Raw genomic sequence first — 20,108 nt, 5'->3', positions numbered from 1 at the left:
TCCACACATACATAACCAAAGAAAAATATTCATGCACTTCTTTAATGTGATGTGGCATTCAGAATTAAACTCAAAATGAAGGTTAAACCCATGCACTTAAAAACAAATGGATTCATGTAAGCAATAAATACCATGCAGCAACTCTTACAATGACAGAGCTAGAATTACGGCTGTGTCCGCTCCAGCTGCTATGCCTGGCTTTTCATTTGATAGTGCCATTCATGGGACTGTTCTCATAGGTGCTGGCCCTGACTACCTCAAATCTTTTTTGGGACCTAGAACATCTCCAATGTCATGACACCAATGTACATCTCAGATTAAGACACACAACACTTTGTTTTCAATAGGGGTCGACAAAATATTGAACCAGAGATGAAATGTATTTCCTGAGCCTTTAACATTGTTGATTACAGGAAGGAAAAGACCTGTGACTATATTCAGTACCTAAGAAGAGTTATACATTTTGCCCTCCCCTTAGATATGATAGTGTATAACAAGTTATATGTGGACATAGACTACATTTAGAAAACATCTCCTTTAATCTCTCAGACATGTATACAAGTGGTGGTATGAACATGGTATACACATAAGTTATAGTAGGTGGAAGACATTAGTCTTCATTCAGCATAATACTTTAATATCTATTACTATAATTCATATAGAGGGACAACAAACACATTTAACAAGAAATAGAACTCCCAATCCTCTTTAAATTCATGGCAAACAGTAACACCACCAGTAATATCATCAATAACAGGGAACTGAGAAACAAGCCAACAACAACAGCAACAGCAAAACCACTGTGACAACAGAGCAGAAGACCAAAAAGCTCAAAAGCAACATCAAGTTTTAGAAAGAAAAATAAAATCATTATAGTTGAAGACAATGAAATGATAGCAAGAAATTCTGGAATTTCATGCTGTATGTGGTTATCACACAATGGGCAAACAGGCACAGAGAAACAAAAAGACCACACGGAGTTGCCTAAGACACCGTCATCTCAACAGAAAGACTGTGTAAATGTTTAACCTGACCCGTATATTTTTATTCACTACGGGATCACTGATTTCGTTCTCAGGCTGTCGTCCATTTTGGTCTGAAAGAAGTCTATGAATAATTCTAGACTAATTAGGCCCCAAAGAACACGTGATGAAAAGAGGGCCAATTTTTTCTTTCCCATTTAAGATAATGGATTGGTTTTATACAGGGCATTTGATGAGATGTGTAATCTTATCAAAGCAAATGGTGTTGATTCTTTCTGAATACCTTGTTTCCGTCAGGGTTGTGGATTACAGTAGTTTGGGGCTCCTGAGTGAGAACAAAATAGAGAAAGAAACAGTGCGTATTGGTAAGTATGTTCTTACTAGTCTATGGGACAGAGCAGAGAGAGCCAACAGACAAGATAAACAGTGACAAGAGCTGAAGCCATGTCAAGGACTGTCAACAGCTGACAGGGTCTCTGGGGAGGCCTCCCTGGTGAGCCCATGGGATCACACACCTCCCTACCCAGAAGCAGCATGCAAGAGACCTTATTCCTGATAGATGAATGAACAGGCAGGGCTTTGCAGTTCGGAGACCTAAAGAGGCACCTGCTGTTTGCCCAGGCCCTATGCCAGGCAGAGCTGCCCCTTCTTCCCTACTGAATACTCCATTGCTATCAGTCTCACAAAAACTGGCCAAGAACACCACAGACAGAAATATTTGAGAAGACATCCAATTCTTTGTGAAGATTTTTTTCAGCTATATTACCTTGGGACCTGACTCTGATATTATTATAATCAACACATAGTTGAATACCCTTGGAGAATCCTGAAACACTGGACTACACTTAAAAACAAACAAACAAACAAAAAGCCCTATAAGACTGTCCAAAAGAATACATTTCAAAGCTCATAAAAAATTCTAAAGAATATTTTAAAAGTTTAGTTAAATGTTTTAGAGCTAATCATAAAACACTATCATTAGAAACACTGTTGATCCATCCTATACTAATCACATGGAAAGTACAATTTCTGCTTTATGAACTTCATATACAGAACAGTAAGCTGTTGGGTAATCTTTCTTCCATGAAGAAACTATTATTTCCACACAGCTCACATAGCTTTCTAGGAGAAAATTCTTAAGTGGAAAATAGTATTCAAATACTGATGTAAAAAAAAAATAGACTGAGTGTTCACACAGCGACAGTGTGCTTGCTGCAACCATGAATGGGTACTTTAGCAACTGTGAGGAGCTGTAACCATGGCCAGCCTTCTCCACAGGAATGTTCCCAAGGGAAAGCCTGCACTGTGTACTTAGAAAAACACAACTGTTTCTTCTTTCCTCCCTTCTGAGGCTTGAGCTGTAACGCTGCCTTTATTAGCCATAACCTGTTATCCTTTTGGCCTTTTTCTTTCTTACTCATTTTTTTTTAATTTTTAATTTGTCATTAATTATTTTTTCCCAGCCCTATCAGTCCCCCCCCCACTCCCGCTTCAAGTCTCTCCTTTCAACCTCCCTTCTTCCCACCCCATCTACTCTCCTCCTTTCTCTTGAAAAGGGCAGGCCTCCCATGTGTATCAGCCAGCCATGACATACCAAGTTTCGTTCTTACCCATTTTTAAGAAAACATTTTTTTTTTCCATTATAGGGCTAAGGATTGAACCCCAGGGTTTCTTCTATGTTAAGAAAATGTTCTCCCACTAAGCTATGCTCTCAGCCCTGATAATACTCTATCTGATATGTCTTTTCCTTCAAATGTTTTTTAAATTGAATCTATTATTGGTTAACCCAAGTGACATAATGCCTAACATTTTTAAGTCAATGACAATACCAGTCTGGGGACAGCAATGAGTAAAAATAATTCTAGGAATCATAAGTCAAATCATGAAAACATTTGAAGAATACTTTATACATTCTTATGTACTAAATGCCAGTATTCAGATTTTGAATTTTAACATACTACTATTCCAATGTGTAGAACTAACTGACTTAGTTGTTAATTATGGATATTTGATTGAAATGGACAAAACTGTCACTGACAGTTTATGCTTTTGTGTAATACACTCTCATTCTGGGGAAGAAAGTGAAACAGTGACAATTTAAATGGAAAGACAATAAACAAAAAGCTTTGACTTATGCAGTGCCTCTTTAACTCAGAAAGTGAAGTCTTGCAAAGCCATGTTGTCTTTCAATAAGAGGGAAATGGGAACTCTGAATAAGGTCTACTTTTTATATCATCTTGCAAGAATCCTGTTAGCTCTCCTTGATGTCAACATGTTCTTGGCAGAAAGAGAAACCACTGTTCGCACGATCAGTGGCAACCATCACCAGAAGAGCTAAGAGTAACCGAAGTGCATTCTACTGCGTTTCCAAGCCAGCATGCAAGGATTCCAACTGCGGAGAAAAAGCATGATGTTCCACAATGAAATGAGAAGTCTCATGTTAGAAACACACTGCTTGACACCTATCTCAAGAAAAGAAAAGCAAACCAAGTAAAACCGTCTTCTATTTTTGAAAAGAAAACAAAAACAACAACAACAACAAAACAACCTAACACCAAATTAAGTATTGATACATAGATATTGATTTAGTGGAAGCAAATGAAGGAAAGAACAGCAAACAGTGCAGAACTTAAGAAGGGCACACGAGCCCAGGTATACCAGCGCCGGGGTAGGAATATTTTCTTTGGGGCTGGTTACCACGTTGGCTTTGTTGTTTATCTGTGGATATGCAGAAAACAGAAACAGATGCCTTAATCTTCTTGGTAGCTGATGTCTATAAGTAGCATGTCTACATGGAAATACAGACATGAGAATAAAAAGCCACTGGAGATGGGTGGGGAAGGCTGGATTGACTGATACGAATGGAAGAGCACGTCCAGTCTCTGAAGGTCCCACACAGCCTGGGACCTGTGTGGCAAGAATGAGGTCAGCTGTGGCTGATCTGGGTGTGCTGACTCCTCTGAGTGGCTTCAGTGAGCTTAAACCAAGCTGCAGAGTATGAGGAGGCTGTAGCCACTTTCATACCCTTCAAGTGAGATCCTGTTTCCAAGTTTCCAATTATTCACTGCTATGAACAAATTCCTTTATTATCTTTTTTTCTTCTTCTTCTCATTTTATTCTTGAGCCTGAAATCATACACAGACCATCTTTCCCCAGGGAGCTATCATGATTTTGTTTACTAGATATCCAATTAAAATCCTGGCTCTTCTGACAAAATGCAGGCATTAAAGTGTTTTATTGAAAATGATAAGTTTGGGTCTCCTGTAGGAATGCATCTTCTTTGGTAAGTGGGAGAAATCAAACTGCATTCTGTAGGATGAGTGTGAAAGGACTTTCCTGCTCACAGTTGCCTGAGGGACAGCTCAGCAGCTTGTGATTGTTCCATTATTCTTGCCTAGTGCATCCAGTGGGACTGAACCCTTGCATCAACACAGTTGAGTTTATCCTTAAAGGAGATGTGGTTACTACCGTGGGAGACATGTTTTGAAAGAAGCTCATGGAGCCGATAAATATGGCAATGGCCACAGAGAAGCCTCTGTGTAGACATGCGGGAACTTGGAACTCCATTGTGCTTGGGAGTAAAGAATAAAATACTGAGAGGTAATAATCCACATTATTTGGAACCCATACATAACATATTACATTATGGTTATCAAACAGAAACTTAAATTCACGTTCATTTTTTCATATCAAGTTACATAGGCATTTGTACTGTATATTATCTTCTAAAGGGATACATCCATAGTTTTAATATGAATGTAAATATACCTATGGACTTAAAGAGGACTACATATCAAATGGTTATTTACAAGTGATTACACAGTCATTATTTGGGCTTACTGGATAGTTTAGCTTTATGCTTACAGGCTGTTTTGGGGCTGTCACTGAAAGGAAGACAGAAAGGAACAGAAATTAACTCAGGTATGTTCACCTTCATGTGGTTCAGTATGAGCACTATTTAATACGCTACAACACAGTGCTCTGTGATATGCAGGGAGAGAGAAAGTGTTGAAAATTCCCTTTAAATAGATAACTTATTAAAGATTAGGCCACCAACCTGCATTTTAAAAATAGTTTTGGAAATGTTTTTCTTTGAATCAATGCAACACAAAATGTGTGCAACAGTCAAAAAGAGATGGAAGGTAATGATGTAAGGGGGCCTGCTACAGAAGGATCAGAATGTGCTCAAGTTGTTACAAGCTGCATTGGACATTAGAAGGATGCTCACAGATAGTTTCTTATTCAGCAAGAGTGCTTGATGAAGCATTGTCAATTTTTGTCCAGTCAAGAGGACACTTGTGATTAAAGTGCTACATGTACTTAGTGTGCTTAGGGGTTATCAGTAGATGTAAATGAGAGAGAAATACTCTGGAATACTCTTCTTCCTTTTCTGAGAGGAGAGAGACATTTCCCCTAGGATATAGTTGCTAAGAACTGCCGTTGTTCAGTGAAAATGTGACTCATTTGTATCTAAATGCACACAAACTTATCAGCCAGAGTGCATGACTACTCCCACCGCTGTCCACATTCACACATGAACAACACACACACACACACCACCATGTTTTGGAGGTATAGCTAATATTATTCTAAAATAGTGAGTTAACTTCTAAGTAAAAGCCAGAAGAACTAGCTTTCAAAGAGTCTGTTACCAAGCACCATGTTCAACCATAGATGTCTTTCTAATATGCATGTGAATTTATGTACTTCATGTTATGGAAGCAATGTATTCTTCTTGTTTGAAACCTGAACACAATCAAATGTTTACATGACACAGAATCCCTCTCGAGAGGCGTGAACGAGGTGCTGTATTTATTCCGTTAAGTTAACACATACTCCTTTTAGAGAAGCTTAGCTAGAATGGGCCCATGCTGAAATCACTTTCACATTACTTTTAAACTCATGGCAAGTATAGTACGTTATGTCTGAATTAATTTACCGATTATGATTATCAATTAAAAAAATAACCCTACAGCATTTCTTCCAATACAAGCAAACATCCATTGTGCCCTGGCTTCTTTATTTTCAAGGAGAAAACTGGGCTCCCTTCTCAGAGATGATGAAACTCATTAACAGGATATGGATAAGGGTTCAAGTTCTTATTCACCTGAAGAATTCTATCAGAGAAGAACAGCGTAATGTGAAAGCGGAGCAGCATGTTATGAGTGCCGATTAGCGCTGACCCATGATGCTCTTACACTTTTTCTACTTCCATTAACTCAGGTAAATGAGACTGTTTCGTTTCTAAGTGTGTATTTTTCCCAGAAGGAGAAATCTGGCAGACACAGATCCTCACCATCATCTGAACACTCGAACTGGACTTCCTTTTCTGAATTGACCAGTCAAAAGAAAGGAAGAGAAAACAAAAATGTGACCAAAGCATGGAATACATAATAATTTTGTTGTTGAAAAGGTGCGATAAGTCGGCAAGAGGGAAACTGTTCTCAAAGTGGTTTTTTTTTTTTTTTTTTATCACGGCAGTAGTGAGAATAACTGCTGATTTGACCTGTGAGCTCTCCAGCACTGAGCAGTTCAGAAAACCAAGAAGGAAACATTTGGAAATTTAAAAACACCCATTATCACCAGTGTCACACCGTGGAAAAAACAGACATCCACAGTCATTATTGGAATCTGAAATGAGTGAAATACTCAGAAGAAAGATACAGTTAGCTTAAGGAATGGGATATGGCAACCTAGCAAGACAGGGCACAGTGACCTCAGAGCTGGGAATTCTCAAGTCACACACAAACAGGTTGTGATGACTCCATATGAATTTAGGAACCAACTGACACATAATTTTCTATGTTACATTTTTCAATATGAACAGACCACCTGATTGGGTCTAGTTCAATGATTAGAATATTAATTAATTCCCAAGAGTATTGACCTGTGGAGGAATGTATGCATCTGCCATTGGAAAAGAAAGAAAATGATTAATAAGACATTTAGGTGATATTCTGGAATGATAATAAAGATTATTATGCAAATAGGAGGTTACACTCTATTAAAGATACTATCAGTGACAAGTAAGTTGTATCATATTGGTTAGAAATGCAAGAATGTAAAAATATTTTGATATCATCTTTCTTGGAAGGTTTCCCTAGTATCTGTACAGGGTAGGAACCTTGAATATATCTCTAATTCTTTTTTTTTTTTTTTTTTTTTTGATTTTTCAAGACAGGATTTCTCTGTGTAGCTTTGGGTCTTTCCTGGATCTTGCTCTGTAGACCAGGCTGGCTTCGAACTCACAAAGATCCGCCTGCCTCTGCCTCCCAAGTGCTGGGATTAAAGGCGTGCGCCACCACTGCCTGGCTACATCTCTAATTCTTGTGACTGAAACACAAGCAAGTTATGAGCTTTACATAAACCTGCCCAAATAGGGGCGCTTAGTCACTGATGCCTTGATTTCTCAGACCAACTGAGTTTGTTCCCAGATCCTGGTAGGCGTCAAGTGCACATCACAATTATTTGGAAAAGCATTTAGTTTTTGCAGATTCTTAGGTCACCAGAGTGGCTTGGAACTGTGGAGAAGTAGAAGGGACTTAGACATTCAGTTTCTGTAGTAGGTATACCAAAAATAATTGCTTTCCATAGTTAATAATATAATCTAGTGAAAGGACTGAACATTTTTTTAATGTAAATGATAATCATGTTTGTGCATTAAGCTATCTTGCACTTCAGTCTGCACCCTACAGACTTGGGATCTGCAGGTAACATTTAAACTCTGCAGCATCTGAAAGTCAGAGACCGTTTTGGAGAGCCGCTTAACTTACCTTTACTCCATCTGGTTTCTTCAACAAACTCTTGGCTGCTGCAAAATGAGAGGAAAATTGGTTCAGTGAGGTATTCCCACACCCACAGTGAGATGACAAATCAAGTCTCCTGTCAACTCTGCTGAGCTATGGCCAACATACACCAAACCACCAAGACCACACTGATGAGCAAGAGGACACTTACAGGACACTGAAAGACAGTATCACTTTTCTGGTTTTTGCCACAGCAAATTTAGAAATGAATTCTTACATAGTTCATGGCATGAAATTGAACACATTGCCACCTGCGCATTGAACTTTACGTCACTGTTGGTCCCGAAAAGGATACTGGAACTTTCACTGGACCATCCTTCAGAATCCAGAAAGTTGGTTTCAGTCTCTAGACACCAGCCGACAGACCAATTACATGTTCACACCATGTCTGGTGACCATGTCAGTTCTGCCTCTGAAGCCCCTCTTTCCAGAGGTTGAAATCTCATTCACAAAAATTTGCTCTGGCTAAACAATGTCTTCCCTATATTTTGAAATCAGACAACTTCAGTTGGATTGAAAATGCAAATATCTATATAAAATCAAATGGTACCTTATTGACCAGGAGCAAATTTTTTAAATGCTTATTTAGCATATGGTAATTGAAAATGCATTCCATGTTCTTTTATACTTCAAAATCGGAATACAAAGGCTTCCTAAACAAAGGTATTTGAATTGAAAAATTAAAGACCATAACATCTGAAACAAGATCTAGAATTAAATGAAATATTTAAGGAAGGTGTAGGTTTTCATAGGAAACTTCCTTTTTCCAGGGTGCTTAAGCAATTGCCTGTGTGATTACCAAATTTCTTCAGTCTATTAAAAGTAGAAAGCATCATTTTAAAAATGTGTACATACACAGAGAACAGCCAGTATAATTATAATGATAATTAGTACACTGGTATAGAACACCCACAGATATGGAGGACAGAGTATAAAGTTCCATTCAGTGTTAATATACATCGTCATTTAAGCACACAGAGTATGACATTTGAAATGAATCACCTAGCTGTAATGAAACTACATGAACATTTCACTTGATGATATTCCTTTGGTTTGTGATGCTATTTCAGTTTTCAATTTGGCAACATTTTAAATTTACTTAAAAGATGAAAATATTCATTTTATTTTATTTTTTAGCAACATAGCTATTAATTTTTATCGATAGAGACTGTTATTCAGTAGTTGCCTTAGTTATGGTACTGTTTGCCTGTAGTTAAAAAGAAACACTAATGAACTCTTGTGGCAGTTAATAGGTTAGAAAGCAAACAGAATAATTTGAATTGCAAGAGCAAGCAAAAAGAAGACAATGATTTCGGGTAAGAAGCGGTTTGGCTTGGAAGATGCAGAGCCATCCTTTGTGAGACTACTACCTTACCTCACAAGAAATACATTCCACATTCAGGGAGAAAAGAAGAAATAAAAACAACTTTATAACCACATACTTATGGACAGGTTACTTTAAAGAGTATATTTTGGCAATGAATAGAATGAATGAAATACTCAAAACTAAAACGCAACTACAAGATGGTAACTAGAAGATGTAACTGAGTCTCGTGTCATCAGTTGATTTAGAAGTGATGGGTAAAAAAGTCTGTTTTTCATGCAAAAACTTTCAGAGACATTACAAAATCCACATATTAGTCATGGTTTTTAGTTTACAGAATGGTGAAGAGAAACACATGAGGTAAACTACAGAATCTATAAATGGGTATAAACATTTATTAACAAAGACCCAATTTACACTTAAGTGTGTATTTAAAACTTCAGCAGCATATATTATCTCATTAACAATATCTACTATATAAATCCCTATTCCTAGTGATTCACTGAGTACTGGGCCACAGTGAAATATCTAGTTTAAGGTCAAATATATTGGTTAATGCTTAATGAACTGGTATTGAGCTCACCACATAAATGTCAATCACATTAACCAGGTAGTTACAAAACAAGTAACTTCACAAAGGCAGCAGCATGGCTTATCAGACCAAACACACTGGACAGAACACATAACAGCTGGGCAGCACGGCCCCTGATGGTGTAGCATTGTGCTGGCATGGTGTGATTGGTCCTTACCAGCCTATCCCTTCATACTGTTTTTAAGTGGGAAAGAGGGCTGACCTGTTAACACAGGTCTAACAATAACCAGGAATTGCTGAAGAATGTTTGGCACTCATGTGATGATGGCTGCCTGATTTTTACTTTCACATCCTGGCTAGGCAAATGGAAGTCAGAACAAGTCACTGAATGCTGCACATCACTACCCAAAAGCAGAAGTAGTGTTATTTTTGACAACTGTTCTAAGATGAAACATACAAACTGGAAGGTTGTTTTGCTGTTGTTGGTGTTTTTTGTTTGTTTGTTTGTTTTTCGAGACAGGGTTTCTCTGTGTAGTTTTGGTGCCTGTCCTGGATCTCACTCTGTAGACCAGGCTGGCCTCGAACTCACAGAGATCTGCCTGGCTCTGCCTCTCAAGTGCTGGGATTAAAAGCGTGTGCCACTGCCCCCTGGCTGTCTTTTTTTTTTTTTTTTTTTAAACAGGGTCCCACTATGTACCCTGGTTGGCCTAGAACTCTCTATGTAGAGCAGGCTAGCCTTGAACTCACAGAGTTCCACCTTCTGTCTCCTGAGTGCTGGGATTAATGACATGCACCACTGGGTGACCTATCCCCGAATTACAAATTTATCAAATGTAGCGTAGTTGCTGCTTCAGTCCATTCCATATACATCTGGCTAGCACTTACCAATATTTGACTTTTGAATGGCTACTGCTTTTAGATAATCTATCAAAGAAGGCTCCAAAATTTAAAAATAATTTTCTGGAAGTAACACACACTTTGACTCCCTTCTGGAGAGTCCCTTTTAAGAAAAGAAACATCTTGGCTGAATTTAGTTCCTATGTAAGTTTTTCTTCTTCTTTTCCCTACTATTTTCCCCCACGAGATCATTTTGAGTATTATTATCATTATTATTTTTTTTTTTTTTTTGGTTTTTCGAGACAGGGTTTCTCTGTGTAGCTTTGCGCCTTTCCTGGAACTCACTTGGTAGCCCAGGCTGGCCTCGAACTCACAGAGATCCACCTGGCTCTGCCTCCCGAGTGCTGGGATTAAAGGCGTGCGCCACCACCGCCCGGCCATTTTGAGTATTATTATTGGGTGATATCCCCATGTGCTCATGTGGTCAGTTCTCTGTAATTTCTCATTAGACAGCTTTAGTCCTTATAATGAGTCTTAAAGAATGTGAAGACACTACCTTAGTTCTATAAAATGCCTCATTCTAAAAGTTTTTCTTATTGCAGTGCCTTATGGTAATCAGGAAATAAAGCACCCTTGTGGTTATTTATGAAGCGTCAATCAATAATAAATTCCAGGTTTGAAATGTTCAGCTTTAAAATGAGATATACATATCATACATGTGATCCTAGCACTTGACAAGTGGGTGTTAAGTCTGGGTGGAGTCCTACAGACAGCCACAGGAGTATAAGGTCTCTCTCTGTCTCTCTGTCTCTGTCTCTGTCTCTTTCTCTCTCCATATATATATGATGTGTGTGATAACTATTTGTAGTTACTAGACTTTCTAAATTCCCTTAAAGACACACTCACACAAAGACTAGAGAAAAGCAGAGGACAAAGAGCAGAGTTCAGATGTGTATACCTGAAAAATTTCTTGTAGCCAGCATAGTTGTCAAGATGGCACCCTATCAAAGAAATAAGAGAACAAGATCATAATTGCCTCTGCACATCACTGACAAATAAGAGAACAAGATCATAATTGCCTCTACACATCCTTGACCTAAAAGTCTGTAGCAGGGACTAACACATCTCCCGGTTTTATTTTCCGATAGAGGACTTCAGATTGTTTGCCTCCTCCCGCCCCTTTTTTGGTTTCCTGAGAGCCCTAGCCTGTGGCTCTCAGGATGGTGGGACAGCTCTACCTGTCTGAGCCAGATTTAGCTCATGAAACAGCACAGTTACTTCCTCAGAGGAGAGAAACCACAGCACACACTGCCACATCTAGCCCTACTTCTCATCCGGGGCTTGATTGGGGAGCACCCTCCATTTCCCTCAGATCCAGGAGGACTGACTATTGAGATCCCCAATAGTAAAAGCTCTGGTAAAACTTCCCCTTATAGTACTTCTCACCTCCGCAAATCAACCCCCCAGCCCCACTCCCCACAACAATGTCAAATTTCTTACCTTCAGTTTCCGTCTAGCATTAAATTTCTTCAAGCAGTCTACAGTCTCCTGCCTGTGCATCATGGAGGCAACAGTAGAGCGTTGCTAGAAGAAGAGGACAAAGAGTGACCTGAGGGTGCTTAAGGCTTACCAAGGACAATAAAGAGTCTCATCCAGTCTTTACTAATGGCGCCTGCATGCATAGAGTCAACCTGCAAGTATCCAACTGCCAAAGTTACCTACAAAAAAAGCCTGATTTTTATAAAGACTATTAGTGACTGAGATCAAACACTCATGAGTGGAAGGCACAGAAATGAAGATCATCAACTGCTCAGATCATCATTTTAGTAAGTATTGCATCGCATTTCCATGAGAATACCTTCCATTTACTTAGCATTATATCATTTCCTAACATTTGACTCTCAGTCCTAGGAATTTGCAGGAGTTTTCAGATCCCCTTACAATTTCCTTTGTTTTTCCTTGTGGCTCCCACAAGACATTCAGACTACTGTGGCTTAAAACTACCTCTAGGTTCTAGACCTCACATGTTTCTAAAGCTGCTTAATGATAAATAATTGGACTCTGTAAAAATTTTCCTTCTAGGATGCAATAAGCTTTGGTATCATTTTCTTAATCCCTGTTCATGAGTTTTATCAATAATTGGCATGGGAATTACTCGGTCCTGTTACTGCAGACAATACTTATTTAGCTATTTGTACTATTTTGAGTTTGCTATTGGCAATGGCAGCTTTAACTATTATAAAATTCATTTCTTAAATACCTTGAGTAAAAAATGCATTAAGTTTTATCTTTTTTTTCAATATTATTTGAAATCTATGAAAAAATGACTAAAAGTTTTTTGTTTCTTTTCAGTTTGGCTTCTGGGGCATATGGGAAAGTGACTTACACAGATCCATGGGTGTTTCAGAGCCTCAGAGGCTGTGATGCGTTTGGCAGGGTTGATGGTAAGCATTTTGTTGATGAGGTCTTTGGCTTCAGGAGTCACTGTGTCCCATTCTGGTGATGGAAACTTCAAAGATAGAAATTAGTAAAAAGCTTGTAAAAGTAGACACACAAACCAAGCATGTTGGTATACGTCTATAATCCCAACACTGGGGAGGTAGAGGCAAAGAGAGGGTCAGGACTTCCAGGTAAGCCTCAGCTATACAGTAAGCTCAAGGATAGCCTGGTATGTATGAGATCCTGTCTGAAAAAGCAACAGTGCACACACACACACACACACACACACACACACACACACAGTCAAACAGAGAAAAGCCAAATATATTCCTCATTTCTGTAAGCAGTGCATTGCTTCATGAAATTTTTCATTATATAAAAAATAGATTAATTCATACCAATGGCTAATGCTACAAAAAGAATAAGTGACAAGATAAAGCTGGTCATGTTTATTTTCAGTTTGGCCCACTGGCTTTGACATGAACATGTCTGAAATATTAATGTGTAAATTTCTAAAACACTTAACCAGAAATAATGCTTGTAAGATAGCCATGACCCTCAGTGGGTGCCCCATGAGCTGACTGGAGAAAGGGTTGTCTTGAGCTGTTACCATCTTTCATTCTACCCAACAGGAAACCATCTCTTATCATATGGTGATCTGAAGAAAGGTAGATGTACGTGACAACTGGCCAAACAGTGGCTGTACCGAAAAGCAGATTCAAAACATTTCCCAAAGCCAAAGGTGCACCCCAAAAAAGGCTATGGTCACTGTTTGGTCATCTAATGCTAATCAGATCCACCACAGCTTCTGGTATCCCAGGAAACCATTGCATCTGAGAAATGTGCTCAGAAAACTGATGAGATACACGGAAAACAGCGGTGCCTATGGCTGCCAGATTCTTTATGACAACCCCCCACCTCAGCACAATGTTTCAAAAGTTGAATGAATTGGGCTGTTTCAGTCAACTGGCCTCTCTTCAACCAACCACACAGCTTCAATCATCTAAAAAAAAATACTACTACAACCAACAGGATGCAGAAAATGCTTTCCAAAAATTCACTGACTCCTGAAACATGAATTTTTACACAACAGAAATAAACTTAATTCTCACTGTCAAAAATATTGATTGTGATAGCTCCTATTTTGATTAATAAAGATGCATTTGAGTTTTAGTGATAATGACTTGAAATTCATGGTCTGAAACTATAAATCTTTTATACCAACCCAATGCTTATCACAACTATTTTTGAAAATTATTCTTCCTTGCACATAAGTATATTTTGTATTAGATATGATGTTCTTCACACATTAAGAGATATTTACCTCACGTTAGTTGCCAAATGAGAGAATATAAAATTATTATTAAAAAAAATAAGAACAATAATCCTTGTCCTTGGCAGTAAACCAACCAACCCTCATCCAAAGACATATGAATACTTATTACATACATCATAAGCTCCAGCCTTGATTTGCTGATACAGTCTATGCTGGTCTTCATCCCAGAAGGGTGGGTACCCCACCAGCAAGATGTAGAGGATGACACCTGAAGAGATCATAACAGACAATAAGTCAAATATGGCTGACCAATAAGGTATTAAGACAGACGGAAGTGTACTGGGTATGACTTCAAAGAGACACACTGTGACCTGTCCTGAGGCTTATCCCCCACTCTATATGGTCACTTACTCCCTCCCATGTGTTCCACTCTGACACCTGTCAGTCAACCCCATGGAACAAAGTATTGTAAAGAGGCAGGCAAGGCAACACCTGAAGATGGAATACTCCTGTCATTTTTGGAGGACATATTTTTTTGCCTCCATGAATTCTTTTCCATATAGATTCTATATGGAGTTGATGCTTAACTTTCTATTGTCTACTCCTTATTGCCTGACATTGAAGACCTTTGCTGAATGTGATGTCCTGGTTACAAATTCATGCACTAAATAACCGGTGTCCCTTGGAATGCAGATAATTATAATTAATATAATGTAATACAATACAATATAATATGATATATAACCATCTTCTCTTCAATACTTTGAGTTTTCAATACTAAAAAATTTTTTTCTATCAAATAGCTAGACCTCACCGAAGACACATGTATTATAGGAAAGTGAAAGGGAAGAAGAGGGTGAAATTGCATGCAAAATCCAAAGTCATAAGCACACAATTGTAATACAATTTGAGATTTACTGCAAAAATATGTAACTAAGGGCATTGTTGGTACACAGAGAGGACTGGTTCCAGGATCACCCCCACAGATACCAAAGTGTATGCATGCTCAGGTCCATTTAATAGAATTGTGGAAGTCACTAATCTGTGCAATTCTGTGCATTTGAAGTAATCTATAGGTTGCTTAACCTAAAAAGGCCATACACATGCTCTAAAAGAGTTATTGTGCTGTACCATTTAGAGTTGAGGTACACATCTGTGCACATTCAGTGATGCAATTGCATTTTCCCCCTCAAATATTTTATGTATGCTTGGTTGAGTCTGTAGATGCAGAACCCACCTAATGAAGTGTAACTCACTAATTGTTAGTCAATATGTGATTCAACTTTTAAATTAAAAATATACTCATAGACTTTGAATTTTTCCTGAAGCCATATATGTATATAATTCTCCTAAAAACAGAACTATGGTCCCATTTACCTTCGAACATCCTTCAGTTGTTTTTCACATAACCTGCTAAGGTCTTTGTTTCTTTTGTAGCAGACTTCCTAGAGGAAGGTCTGAGGTTACTCTGCCTCACCTGTAAGCTCCACCCTGTTGCGTCTGTAAGCCTGGGAAGCCCAAGGGAGAAAAGTAGGGCAGTTGAACCTCTGCCCAGATGCCTTCAGACATTCCTCACCTTGGGGGCTGTGGTCCCTTGGTTTCCAGAGCTCTTGCCAATTAGCCTGGACTTATTTGTACAAAAGTCACCATTGAATTAAAATGGCTTTGAAGAAACTGTTTAATCTCCTTGAACTTTCAAAGCCTTTTTCAGGAACACAGTTTGAAATAGATTTTTAGTGTCTAGACTGTGGCCAGAGGATAATTCAGTGGTACAGTTATTGCCTAGCATGTTTGAATCACTGGCTGGGGCTGATCCTCAGAACTGCAAAACAAGCAAACCAAAAACCAAATCCACTCACGCAAAACTAACCAAACAACAACCCCTTACAGAGTCATGTGGCAGGATGATAGTCTTTGTCTTGAAAGTCCCCCGGTGCCTGCATGTTAGAGTACTGGTCCCTGAGGAGCTATTGTGAAGAGGTAAGGTGTGCAGAGATCTCCAAGTGACTGGGGTATATTGGATTCCGATTGCTTCTTCCTCTTTGGCTTTCTGGTCATTAGGTAAGTGGTTTTGTTCTGCCATGTGCTTTAGCTATGAGCTCACCATGTGCTTACCACAGGCAGGCCCAAATGCTTTGCAGGCCCATGTATCAAGGACTGCAACTTGCAAAAGTTCAAGCCAAAATAAATCTGTCATCCTTGTAAGCTGATTATCTGTGGCAATTTGTCTTAGTAATGAGAAGGTGACTAATACGGAATGAAATATTTTAAAAAATATTCATTGTAAAAAAAAACTACCATGGTTTATATACCAAGACTGAAAATTTATTTTATAAATTGTACTGTTATAGACTTCATGTACATTAATTTAATTTTCATATTATTTTTATTATCCGATGGAACCGAAGATTGAACGGTGATGATGGTCCCAGTGATGACCAATAACTGTACTTATTTTTCTAGGATGAGTTGAAAAGAAACCCATTTTAAGTAGTTTTAGTTCTCACCTATGGTTCAAAAAGTGAAGAAAAACATTTGCTTTGTAATGGCGACAGTGTCTGGTTATATGGGCATTTTCCTTCTAAACATGGTGTTAGGTCATTATAAAATGATTAATCAGTCTCACATCTGAGGCATTTTGCACTCTGACTCAGGCTTTTCTTTCTGGGGACTTTCGGATGTAACTGAGATATGACATTACTGCTCTGGGTAGTGGAAACTCAGAGAGGCCTTTTGCCCCAAGGAGAGCTGCCAATGCCTACTAAACACCCACTGTGCAGCAAACTCCTCAAGACTGAAATACTCCACATTGCATGGAGGCTTGCTAAGGCTCAAAAAGTTCTATATCAAAACTTTCCATCCCAGAAAGAGGCTCTTTAAGACTCAGGAAGAAAGCAACTCACAAATCTTATCTGAGGAAGTCCCTAAAGCTTAACAGATTCCCAAGGTCCCTCTTTCGCCAAAGTTACATAAGCAGTGAGCACTGCTGTGGAGAGGACTCTCCCATTGGTCAAGCTGCCTTCACACGGTGCAGAGATCCAGGTTTGCAGCTTTTGTGAGCTGGGTGGGATTTTAATGATTCAGATGCTTTTGAGCCATCTGTGCCCATGTCAGTAGTACCAGTAAACTCACTGGTTCACCAACCCGGGTTTTGGTGTAATCATTTCTTTTATCTGTCACTGGTACCATATTTGGGGTGAGTAGAAATCTGTCCAGAAATCTCCCCAGAAAAAAATCACACATCTCATGATTTAGTCATTTGATAAATGATAAAGGGTTTTCTACAGAAAGTGTACTTTTGATATGGTAGTATAAATATTAGAAATAAAAAATGCTTTAGACTTGAAGGCGTCGAAAAGGAAAGAAAGTACTACTGACTAACTGAGGTGAAATTGTTAATGCTTCCTTAAAGTATTCTGTAAGCTTCTTTGGATTTGCTCATTAGAGTCCAAGGGCTACTGAATTATGCTTCCTTACAGTTTTGGTCTCTGAAAATAAAGGATGGCTAGCAGAGTTGTAGCATAATGATAATGTTGTATCATAAAGTTTCTTTATAAGAATTGTTTGTTACATGTGCTTAACGCATTACCCCATTTAATCCCATATAGTAGTAGATATGTTACTAATAGCATTTTATGATAAAAGCAAGGAGATTAAGAGGTTGAGTTATTAGCAGGCTTACCAATAGGTAACACTTTCAAAATCCCCTGCAGCTACTTTTCCTCCTTGGTAGGTCTTCCCACCTCAATTAACCTAATCAAGCTAATCCCCCACAGACATGGCTGGAGGCTTGTCTCCCAGGTGATTCCAGATATTGTCAAGTTGTCAGCATGAACCATCACCATGAGGATTTCAAGGGTGCTCATGTCATCTCCAAATACCAAGTATCTCTCACAACCTAAGTGGCCTTTGCTAATCACTGCCTGGGTGTTTCACTAGTGGTACTCTAATTCTATCTCATCTTTTTAAAATAGGAAAACCCTTTCTAATTATTACTCAGTTACCCTAAGGTACAGTACATATAGGAAAGGCTGAATAATGGCCCATTTCTTTTTACTTACATTAACCTGTTTTGATATCACTCATTTACTCTTAAGCATCACCCAAATTTCAGAACGTCTCTTGGATTTTACCAACAGAAACAAATGAGTTTTGTGTGTGCGTATTTTAATCCGGTGTACTATTTTTCTTATCAATCCTATATTATTCCATCTCTGGCAGGAGGAAATAGCTTGGCTGCAGAGTCTTGTGAACACAAACCCAGTAGCTTTTTCTTTCCTTCTGGAATGACAAGATACTCCTGTACTCTCCCTGACAAGATGTGGAATCAGCTAGTACTACAAGTTGATAGGAGGGCCAACTGTATACTAAGAGTAAGGGGGGCCACTTATGTGTGCGCTGTGGAGACACAAATACGTTGAAAATGAGTGAAGAGAGATACGGTGGTGGAACCTACATATCAAAAGAGATTGAAGAGACTAAAGATAAATTAATAACAAACTTGTGAAACAGAAAATGTGATGATGGTTATACTAGCCATTACTATGAAATTTTAGTAAGTTGCATTATTGTCACACTTACAAATGCATTCCTTTTTTTGTACAGATATATTGGCATGACTTTTAGATTTGGAATAAAACAATCTCAGATGGGGGAATAATTGGGGGTAAGATGAAGCAACCTTAGCCATCTGTTCATTGTGCTACTCTCTCCTTTTGTATATTTGAATGTTCTTGAAATCAACAGCAGAAGAGCTGTTTTAGGCACAGTTGGTTCCATATAACATTGTTAGATAATGCTGCCTAGTTTTCTCTGGCTTGTGTGCTAATTTGTGCTTGGAAGATATGAGAAATGCTTGATTAATTAAGATTTTGGGAAGTACTGATTACTGATTAGGCAGAAAGCCTATATTATCAAGAACATTCAAAACTTATTTTAATGAAAGCTAATGTTAGAAAAAAATGATTAAGCCTATAATCACACAAATGATCAAACATTCTAAAGACTGCTGCCATGGAAGAAGAAATGATGGAGAGCTGAGAAGCTGGGAAGAGTTAAGGGAGAAGTCATCCAAGAGATCTACTTTGCCGTGGTAAGTGGCACACAGTACACCACGCACCTACAGGAGGATCTGGAAATGCACAATTAGCCAGAGGGACATTCACCCATATCTTGTGATGCTCTTAACAACAACAGCAAAATCAGCATGCAGTTCAAGGAAGGAAAGTGCTATATAGGAATGATGGGTTGAGAATGAACTAGAAAAATCAAAGCTAGCAGGATAAAATCATCTCTCAGAGGACAGAACTATCTATGCCATAGAATAGGGTTAACAAAGATAAATAATAAATGTCAGTATTTCCCCAAATAGAAGGTCTAGGTATCTGGCCAAGATGACTGAGGAGCACATACAGTGGACTGAATGCCTAAGTCCCCTCAAAAATTTTTTTTGAACTTCTAACCCCTCTGTGATGCTTTGCGGAAGTGGAAGGTGGCTGGATCATGAGGGTGGAGTCCTAGGGAAAAGAATGAGTGCCCTTTAGAGGCAGGTCAAAGCACTAGCTGAAGAATAAGAGTAAGAAGTTGGCAGTGTGGAATTTTGAGAAGAGTCCTCACTAGAAGCACCATGCTGCCTTCCTTTCTCATCTTAGTCTCTCAGCCTCCAGAATTATGAGCTCTACATCTGTGCTGTTCACACAATGCTCTGTGCTGCTTCCTTATGGTAGCCTGGATGCCACCAGGCAGCAGCCTTTGCTGTGTTGTGTACAAATCCTAACATCCACTGCCCTATAGGAGACTCTGGCTGGTTCAGACATGGCGATCATCGGAATCATGTGGCAAGCCTGGAAAACGCAAGATCCTGAGAGTTACCTGACAGACCCTTTCTATCACAGTTTTTTTTTTTTTAAAG

At 38.7% G+C, this 20,108-nt stretch overlaps 1 protein-coding gene across 21 annotated transcripts in view; it reads right to left on the bottom strand.

Annotated features, from left to right (window-relative positions):
- Positions 1-20,108, bottom strand: part of Camk2d (calcium/calmodulin dependent protein kinase II delta) — a 258,730-nt gene that overhangs the window by 41,689 nt on the left and 196,933 nt on the right. For 3 of the 21 annotated variants that reach the window (XM_052729961.1, XM_052729960.1, XM_052729968.1), the window contains exons 9-16: positions 14,371-14,465; positions 12,869-12,991; positions 11,983-12,066; positions 11,441-11,483; positions 7,757-7,794; positions 6,280-6,312; positions 3,642-3,701; positions 1,267-1,308 (exon numbers count right to left, since the gene is read on the bottom strand). In XM_052729961.1, coding sequence (XP_052585921.1) covers positions 1,267-1,308; positions 3,642-3,701; positions 6,280-6,312; positions 7,757-7,794; positions 11,441-11,483; positions 11,983-12,066; positions 12,869-12,991; positions 14,371-14,465 — 518 coding nt within the window. The remainder of the gene's footprint in view (positions 1-1,266; positions 1,309-3,641; positions 3,702-6,279; positions 6,313-7,756; positions 7,795-11,440; positions 11,484-11,982; positions 12,067-12,868; positions 12,992-14,370; positions 14,466-20,108) is intronic. The other 18 variants (XM_052729980.1, XM_052729975.1, XM_052729967.1 and 15 more) reach the window with 10 other exon arrangements.

This window comes from Peromyscus californicus, unplaced genomic scaffold, assembly GCF_007827085.1.
Source record: "Peromyscus californicus insignis strain IS unplaced genomic scaffold, ASM782708v3 Scaffold_9__1_contigs__length_137607984, whole genome shotgun sequence".
Classification (NCBI taxonomy): domain Eukaryota; kingdom Metazoa; phylum Chordata; class Mammalia; order Rodentia; family Cricetidae; genus Peromyscus; species Peromyscus californicus.
The sequence above is the reverse complement of the archived record's forward strand: the minus strand, read 5'-3'. Positions and strand labels throughout refer to the sequence as shown.